This window comes from Poecilia reticulata, chromosome 22 (assembly GCF_904066995.2).
Source record: "Poecilia reticulata chromosome 22, P_reticulata-male-v2, whole genome shotgun sequence".
In the NCBI taxonomy this organism is placed as follows: Eukaryota; Metazoa; Chordata; class Actinopteri; order Cyprinodontiformes; family Poeciliidae; genus Poecilia; species Poecilia reticulata.
Window position 1 is genome coordinate 21,231,357 of NC_088851.1, and position 9,453 is coordinate 21,240,809.

The 9,453-nt window shown below is 42.1% G+C and overlaps 1 protein-coding gene across 1 annotated transcript; it reads right to left on the reverse strand.

Annotated features, from left to right (window-relative positions):
- Positions 1–1,958: 1,958 nt before the first annotated feature.
- ak7b (adenylate kinase 7b) lies at positions 1,959–9,123 on the reverse strand. The gene is made up of 18 exons (XM_008400130.3): positions 8,990–9,123; positions 8,320–8,475; positions 8,120–8,228; positions 7,587–7,681; positions 7,364–7,474; positions 7,194–7,277; positions 6,896–6,984; positions 6,718–6,808; positions 6,565–6,642; positions 6,286–6,435; positions 6,080–6,208; positions 5,904–6,000; positions 5,152–5,274; positions 4,408–4,443; positions 4,132–4,329; positions 3,345–3,565; positions 2,970–3,128; positions 1,959–2,488 (listed from the first exon to the last, which is right to left on the reverse strand). Exons 1-18 carry the CDS (start codon positions 9,068–9,070, stop codon positions 2,396–2,398), a joined length of 2,100 nt encoding a protein of 699 aa, XP_008398352.1. The 5' UTR covers positions 9,071–9,123; the 3' UTR covers positions 1,959–2,395.
- Between the last annotated feature and the right edge of the window lie 330 nt (positions 9,124–9,453).

A 9,453-nucleotide genomic window follows, 5' to 3' on the forward strand; every position in this document is an offset into this window, starting at 1 on the left:
AAGATATGTTTATTTGAATATATGGTATTTACTTTTTTAACAGAATAATTGTCCCTGCTCTGGTAAGCTCTTATTTATTTTTCCTGTTGTTCGTTTGATGCTATTTTCTTTGTATGGAAATAAGTTGGAATCAGATGAACAGCCTGGTTTTTCCTGACGGGACCTGTAGTCTATTTTTGCCCTCAGTGTTGCTCATTCAGTCATGAACACAGATATTTTACATATAATAATCTAGGACCTGTAAGACAAACTCTATCTTCAGATCAAATGTTTTGATAATTTGGCATGAGAAAAGAGGGAGTGTGTGACAGACAACATTCTGATTTCCACTGACCACTAGCGGAACAAGTCAGCGTCGGACCGAGGGGCGGGGCCAATTACCGGGCCCCTAACGAATCAGCGGGCCCCTTACTGCTGGAAACTGTTGAGCGGAGGGTGTGGGGGGGGGTTGCCGTGTTTCCCTTTTGATTATTACCCAGGAAGCATTTCGGCTAAACCGTGAGTATAACAGCCATTGGGTCTGACTAGTATATATTCCATTGGGGAAGGTAAGTTTAACAATAAGTATACCTTTCTCAACAGGCGAGGGCGCACTTTCTCTGTCTATAATCAGACATTTAAGTGACTTGAAACCATTCCTCCCTCTCTGGCACCTCCAAACCCAGGCCCCCCATCTGGCCCGACTCGGGGGGGCAGCCACCCCCATAGCCCTCCCCATAGCCCCACGCCTGCCACTGACCCTAAAACGTTCTTATTTAATGATTCTGGAAGCCAAACTGGATGAGTATTGGTACAAAACTTAAATCATGTGCTCAACAATAGAGGAAACAACATGATGTTCAGGAACAAAGCTCTTGTTACAACTGCAGGCCGACTGTTTCTAAGCAACAAACACATCTTTCTTGTGCAAGTGTGTATGTAGGTGTTGGTATGTTTCCAGTCTGAGCTCAGGGATGTTACTCATTGGATTGGTTGCTATTCGGAAACAGAAACCAGCATAAGTGAGGCTGGATTCAGTCCAACTGAGGAAAATGGGATGTAAATGATCTGATGAAAACAAAAAAAAAACAAACAAACTGGGATTTCAAACATCACAGAGACAAATCTACAAAGAGTTTACCCGGTTTTCCCAGTTTGATCTTCTCCTGAGAAGACACCGTCATAAACCCAACACCCAACAAATGATCTGAGACTGACACCTAGTGGTGCGAGAGGGTCATTAAATAAGCAGAGTTTCAGCTCTGAACATGCAGTCGCTTTTGATTATTGGAAATAAAATGGCAAAAAGAAATACCCTCAGATCTGATTAGTGTGAAAAATTGTAAAGTGCAAAGAAAAGTTTCAAGCTTAAATGTCTTTTGAGATTTTGACGTATTTCGGATGGTTCAAGCTTGGACTAAATGTTTATATTAACATTACAAGTAGCTCAAGAAGAATGTTAAAATCAGTCAGTGAGTCAAATCCCCGTAGTGGACATACAGAATAAATCTGGTCAATTCAAACATTAAATTTGTTTCATCAGTTACGTTTGAAGAAGGGACACATCTAAAGCATCCATTAGACTGTATAGATACCGGCAGGAGGAAGATGAGAGAACCCTTTCAGACCATATCTTTTCCAGGGATCTCCATTATTATTATTATTTTTTATCAAGATAATAGAATATTAAGCAATTTCCCCTTGGGGATCAATAAAGCATATTCTATTCTATTCACACAGGTTCTGTGGCAGCAGAACAAGCCCTCATCACCGTGTCTCCACCACTGTGCTTGGCAGTTTGGCAGGTGGTAGCAGGTGTTTGTTGTGACACGCCAAACATTTTAAAGGTGCTGAATTGGCTCCCTGGCTGTAAATGACCATACATGACCTCAGCAAAGGTCATGTATGGTGTGTTGTTTGCAACAAACACGTATTTTACAGGAACAAGTTGATGAGAGAGACTCATGAAGCCGTTCAAACATTGTGCCAACATATTTATTACAGAAAGTGAATTGCTCTTTTCTCTTCATGTTGTGTTGTTTGTCACAGTGTTTCTCTCTAATTTCCCTGCGTAGCGATTATGTTCAATGAAATTATTTGGGCTTCTGATACGGCTAATTATGAACACTTTGGAGCTGTGAGTGGGAACTCCAGAGACCTGCAAATTAGCTGCCTTTTGCACCGTTTCTCCGTCCCAGATATCTGCAGCCAAATCCGAGCAGCTATGACTGGAGCGTCGTTGCTCCCGAGTTCATTAAACAAATTAACTTTCTAATGAGCTTCTGGATTCACGCACACGTTGAAATTGTTGTTTTGCAGTCACGGCCGGTACTCAGGAGTCCAAACACCGCTCACATCCGGTGGGAGATAAACGCCACGACTCAACCAGGTTTCCCTCAACAAATAAATGTTCGGTTTAATCAAGCAGAGAAGGTAAATCAGGGTTCTCAGATGAGTCCTCGCTACTCAGGGGGTGGTCATGCGGGTTGTTCCGGAACAGGAACTCCGCCTGGAACGAGACACAGCAAAATGCATCACCCAAATAGGTCGTTTTACTTAACCTGAGAGTACTTAGTAAAGCGCTGGTAGTTTCTCTTGTGTTTCATAATCTTTGAAAATATAATTTTTCTTCCAATTCTCCACTCTGAGATTATAAAAATATAAGTCTCAGTTAGAACATTAGAATAAGATTCCTCCTGGCATCTGGGAGTCAGATTGTTAACATCTCTGAAGCTTTCAACCAGCTTCAGTTCTTACAGAAAGGAGCTTTTGTCTTTTTGACAGCTGAGAAGAAGAACTGTACATGCTGTAGATGAATATATCTCCCTTCTTTTTTCTTATCAGTTGGAAATTGAAATCCAATGGGGGGAAATTAACTCCCATTAGATTGAATTTTCCCCTACAATCTTGCCCAAGCTCATTTTCCGTGTTGACTCCCTTATAGCAGCAGACGTTCAGAAAAGTGACCGACTTGTGAAGCCGAGCAGTACCAGGAAGTCCAGCGGCTCTGCCGGCTGCGTTCTGCAGCACTCGATCAGACCCATTCCCAGCGTTGGCATGATGGTCTTCATCAGATAGCTTCTCATCTGGTCAGTCAGGTTGGCCATGTGCAGCTCCTCCAGCATCCTCACCTCCTCTGAAGTCTGAGTCTGAAACACAAACATCGGACTGGATGTGTTTAAGGGTTCTGAAGGCTGACAGTCGGCAGACGTTTCTAAATAATGCGGAGGTGTTAAGTTGTTCACTTTACAACTGTCTCCCATTTACATCTGATGCTTCTCATGTGCACCACATAGACCAACTGCAGGAAGCAGTTTGATTTCTTAACTGACGTGACGTGAGTCTGATGAATCATGTCCACCTACCCACTCCTCCCAGCGTGCAGCCCTGCACCTAGCCTCTTCCTCCTCCTTTCGCGCCTCCACAGCCCTCTCCTCTGCCTCTTTCTTCATCTTCTCTTCTGCTATTCTCCTTTCCTCCTCCTCCACTTCCTGAGGGCTGGGACTGTATGTTCTAGGGGGGCCCAGTGTGGTGAAGATCTTATGCATCAGGAGCGAGGTGGCGGGTTCTTCGCCATTGGTGGCCTCTGAAACACAAGGAAGTGAACTGAACAACAGAATCCTTCCTTTAGTCAGCCACACTGGATTAAGGATGCACCGATCCACTTTGTCTCACACCCAGTACCGATATCTGAGGTTTAGTACCGTCCGATAGCAATCCGATACAGAAAAACAGTGCTGTACTGACTGAAAATGTTTCTTTTAAAACCGACAAAAATGTACTGAATTACAAATGTATTTTATAAATGTGCAGCAGTACAGCATATTTAAACACACCAACAGCTTCATAAGCTTAAAACAACACAACTTTAATCTGTTCAGTCGGTGCAGGTGCAACAGGTTGACTACGTTAGTCAAACGTGTGAAAATAAACTGCAACAAACTTTTTTTTTCTAATGGTTCAAAAGGGGCAAATTGTAAATTAAATAAAGCATGACGTCACTCAGAGCACAAAGTGTGGAATTAGACTGAATAAATCTGACCTTATCGTCACCAATAACCAATCAAGAATTTTGTTCACTATCGGAACTGATACAAATGTCAATATCAGATCGTGCATCTCTACACGGGATGTTGTCCTTCATCACATTACCCAAGAGCACAGGGGTGACGTCCAGCTCCTCAAAATAGTTGAGAACCGACTTTTCATCCTGCATGTTTTCTCTGTAGATGGCCATCCGGCTTAGGAACTTCTCCGGCTCGTAGCCGAGGTCTTGTATTGTTTCCTCGGGGAGGTTGACCACTCGGTCTATCAGGAAGGATTCAGTGGCGTCCAGAAGCAACACAAACTCTGCAGCCAAAAGAAGGAGCTCCGTGTTAATCCAGGGTCGCCTGACAAAACAAACCAATGATGATGGAGCAAATCTACCTGGTGTGAACTTTTCGGAGACCTCGTCCTGCTCGTCTGAAGATGAAGATGTGATTTATTCTTTGTTTGCTGTACATGTGCAGCGCCTTGACCAAGTGTTCATACCCACTGAGTGCAACCGCGTTGTCTAATTAGTAGATGGAGTCAACTTGAGTGGGATTATGTCATATTATAAATCTAACTGCTTTGTGAGAGCCTCAGAGGTTGGTTAGAAAACAAATAGCAACATCAATACCAGGGCCGTATTTAGAAGAATAAGAGCCTCTGGGATGGAGCCAGTTTTGGTGCCCTATCCCAGAGAGAGAAAAAAAATCAGTGTTTTTTTCCCCTCAAGGATTTTTTTGAACTTTATTTCACAGTAGATTGACAGGAAAGAGGGTTGTGAGAGAGGGGGAAGATATGCAGCAAAGAACAACGGACCGAGACTCAAACCCGTGCCAGCTAGACTGAGGCCTCTGTACATGGGCCGCGTGCAAAATGAGTAAAAATCTCAACCAGGAGGTGTACAAAACTGGTAGAGACAAATGCCACCTTACAAGTTTCCATTTGTAGCTTCTGCAAAAAATGAAATTATTGCATTTATTGCTTCCTAAACAGAACGGAAAATGATGCACTTCTTTACACATTGTAAAATTCAAATTAAATATGTTTTCTAAATAAGATCAAATGTGAAAAAGTTCAAGGGATATGAATACTTTGCAAGGCGCTGCAAAGATGCATGTAGAGGCAGCATGTCCTTCTTACCTTCAAACAGGTCCTCAGCTTGCTTATACGAGCTGGGAAAAGCATCAAGGACATAACCCTGGTTTTTGCATTTGTTGGACGTCATTTTGTCCCTCAACACCTTGAGGTGCTCCTCTGAAATATCTGGGAGAAAAAAGGAGAGGTGCGGCAGGCCGTCTCTTGTTTCTTATTGTGCAAAATATGACTGTCCTCAGAGTTGTGTAAAAAGGACTAAGATCTCTGCTAAGAAATGATTTTTCCTGGTAGGCTTTGTATTTTATTTTTTTAAGCTGTTGTGCTGCATGTACTGTTTGGAAAAAACATATAAGGAAATGTGTTTGTGTATGTCGCAGATACGCATTTTTTTAAGTTAGAAAATCTTTATGTGTTATCTCATGCTATAATCTAGAGACCTGCAGCAAGTGTGGCCTATGTATGTACGACTTGATTTTTTTTTTCTCTTCAAAGTTCTTGGATGCAACTTATATTCAATATAAGTATATTAAGGGCATTCAATTGCCAGTAAAATACAGTAAAAAAAAAATAAAAAATTCAGGAAAAATCTCAGTGCTGGATTAAACCACCTCAAATTAATCCAGTCCTGGTAAAAAAAACATCTAAACAATTCATTATTTTCCAGCACTATTCTCACATGTAAACCAGAAAATAAGCACTTTATAAACATGACTTTTTGGAACACATAAGTCAGTTTTACCAAACTTGACTAAAAAAAAGCAAGTGTGCTACAACAATTTTTTGCAGAAAGCTTGAACCTTCACTATCTATGGACTCGTTCAGGATGTTGAGCAGCTCTTGAGCCTCTGCTGCGACTTCCTCAGCATCCGGATCTGGGTTCTTCACAATGCCTTCCTGATCGAGAAAACAAACAGAGTTCAGACATGAACTCTCTTTGTATACTTGAAAATAAGGGTGCGGTACGACGGCTCACCAGTTCGGCCATGGCCTTATAGATGGTGTCCCTCACAGTAATGTGATGGAGTTTGTAGTGCTTACAGATCTTTGAAGACAAGGTAGTCTTCCCCACTGCAGGAGGACCCAGGATGCACACCCGCAGAGGCTGCGAAAAACACACAACCAAGCCGCTCAAGAGCAGCTCCATGACACGTGAGGTTGAATCTGCACATCGGACCCCACCAGAAGCCCTCGAGACAGTCGATACTCCTCCACCACCAGGTCCACATTTTCCACCAGACCAGCCTCACAATGCCAGTGGACGGAGAACAGGTTTTCAACGTTAACCGCCTCCATCCGAAGGTTGACCTGGAGGGAATCGATCTCTGTCACCTGTCAGGTATAAAAGAGCCGTCAGGAATGATTTCTACCATCCAGAGAGGAGCAGGTCTGCTCCAGGGAGAGGCTCTGTGTCTACGTTTAATCCAAGCTTCTTCTTCTTTTGGCATTAAAATAACTTACAGTTAACTCTGGGTTGAGGTAGACGTCCTCAAAAGGCCTCTTCACGGTTTTACCAGGTCCCAGGACAGTGGCAATAATCTGGACGGATCATCAGCAAACACAAGTTGGTTTCTGAAGCTGTTCACTTTGGATCAGTCCTGGATCATTTCTCACCTTCACCAACTCCTCCATGCTGTTGTTTGACGAGTCCACAGCCAGCAGGTAGTAGGGTCTGGGTTGATGTTGGATCACATTCTGGACCACGCTGCAACACAAAGGAAACTCACGAGTCATCAAAATGACGGCTATCCGGAGACCTGCCTGTCTGTCCACATCCGGTTAGAAGATTAACCTGGCCAGATCGATGATGTGGATGGTGGGAATGATGTTCTTTCCATGTCCATATATGGATATTTTAGATACCTCTCCCAGCCACGACTCCTAAAAGCATATAGAATGTCACAGATTAAGTCAAATAAACCAACATTTGCAACTCCGGTTTTGTCTTTATTTAGATTTATCTGGATTGTGTTTCAATTCCAGCTGAGAAGTTTTTAACAGTGGCCAGGAGGGGGCATTGTTCACTCAGTAGAATGAATGTATGTCGGGGTTGAAACAGTGGAGAGTTGTGTTTTCCTTTGTGATGGGACCTTGAAGAAGAAGTGGAAGATTCCTTCCCCCATTCCGTACTGCAGGCCGGATGCCACCACATAGGTGGAGAAGATCTCTCTGTTCTGTAAGCAGAACCCGCCCAACACCGTCAGTCTCACTCATCCTCTAGAAAGAGAACCAGGACCTTACAGATGAAATGGGAACGGACAGATTTGCCGGCTTTCACCACTACTTTCTCCAGGTCGATGTGCTTTTTGAAGCTGGGATGAGCTCTTCTGCAGTAGAAAATCTCATCAGTGAAGGGAAGCTCCGGGTCTTCCTGGGATGGAAGAAGAATAACACAGAGACAAGATTCTGCAGGATAATTACATCCAGATTAGATTAAATATTTAAGCAGGAATAGAGGTAGAGCATAATTAAAAGTGACTGACTGGATCCAGTGGTATACTGTTGGCCCACGTCATCACAGTGGAGATGAGGATGAAGATCTTCGGACTGGTAGCATCCTCTCTTTGATCATGGAGGGCTGTGAATGAAACACAAGAATGAATCCTGCTGGATTTATTGATTATCGCATCAGTTATCGTGAATTAAACTTTGTAGAAGGAGGATCTTTATTTATTTATTTATTTTTATTTTTTTAGATTTGAATTTGAATGGATGCCTGGACATCAAGTGTGCCGGAGAGATGGGAAATAGAGAGAAAGGAAGAAGAAAACTTCACCCGCAATACCCGCAAAAAAACCCATTTCAATTTAGAGACAATTGTGCTTAAGAAATGTTGGGGAAAATAGTAACGGGGTCACAGAAAGGAAACATTAAACGCTGCAATTAAATTATTGGAAGAAGTTGCTCCATCCCACAGCAAGATCTCAGATATTTATCCTTTATCATCAAAATGTTGTAATAATTGCTGCGTTAAAATTACATTCATGACACAGCACCACTGTAAATGAAAGGTTACCTTTAACAGCCCAGGAAGCTTCCTCCACCTGATTGGCATCCTGGCTAATGTTGTAGATGATAACTTGACACTCCATCAGGATTGACAGCAGTTGTCCCTTTCCAGGATGCTTCAGAAAGACCCAATAAAATCAGAATCAGTCAGTGAGGTTCTACCTCATGAAGCCATCTGACGGGACAGCTTTGTTTCAGATTACTTACACAGTATTCCTCCAAGATGTGTGGCGGGAGCTCATCAGACAGATTAGAGACAGTTCCAACCACCTGAAAGGCTTTATTCAGGTGACCCTCCTCCCCTTCCGCCTCCTCCTCTTCCTCGTCTTCATCCATGACTTTTAGAAGAGCCTTACATAGGAACTATACAACAGGCAATCATAGACAGAAGAACAGATCCTCCTTGCTATTTTTTTTTTTACTATTTTAAAATACGCTTTTATCCTCCTGAATACAAAAGGATAATTAAAACATTAAAGTCAAAAGGTCTTCTTTTCAACAAATACTTTTTTTATTGCTCTTGAGTCACTTTTTTATACCTGAGTGATATTATTTAAAACAAAGGCTATCGTTATTTGAGAAACACTTCCCTGACTCTTTGACGTATTTCTGTGTTGCAGATTTTAAATTATCTCCAGACCAGATCTCAGATCTAAAATTAACTATTACATATAAAGCCAATTTATTAAAATTGGCAGAACGTAAACTTTAGTGCCTTTTTCGGAGACAAAACAAGGTTTCCAAGGCGCAATTAGACACTCACAATATGGCGGACAAGCTCACGTATCACTTTTGCTACAACGAAGCCAAGCGGCGTTTAATCTTCCGTGAACATAAAATAAAGAGAAGCAAACAAAATCGGTCAGTGTTTCAATACCTTGGCGATGTTCCTGGAGGAATACGAGTCGACGTTGTTGATAAAGACCCGTTTAGGAGTCGCTTTGTGCTTATGCGGCATATTACTTTATAAAGTTTGACTATTACCATGGCGACGAAACGTACGCTAGCGAACGCGCTAACTAGGTGATGGGACTTGCGACTCTTTTAAAGGAACCGAAGCTCATGGATCCTTTTACTTTAAAGAAACGTTCAAAAAGTCACTCAAATTATCCATTTTTGAGTTGTACATCTTTCTAAGGAGGGCAGACCATTTTATGCTGGTTGCATCTTAAGTATTGTTGCGGGTGAAGTTTTAAAAAAAAGTTTAAGGTAAAAAAACAAAAATTTTAGAAAATAAAAAAAAAATCATAAAATACCCATGTTTTTCACAAGTGTTGTATGCTACATGAAACCTGCATCAGTGTAGCAGCCAGGTAACCGTGCTGCCACAACGTGACAAAA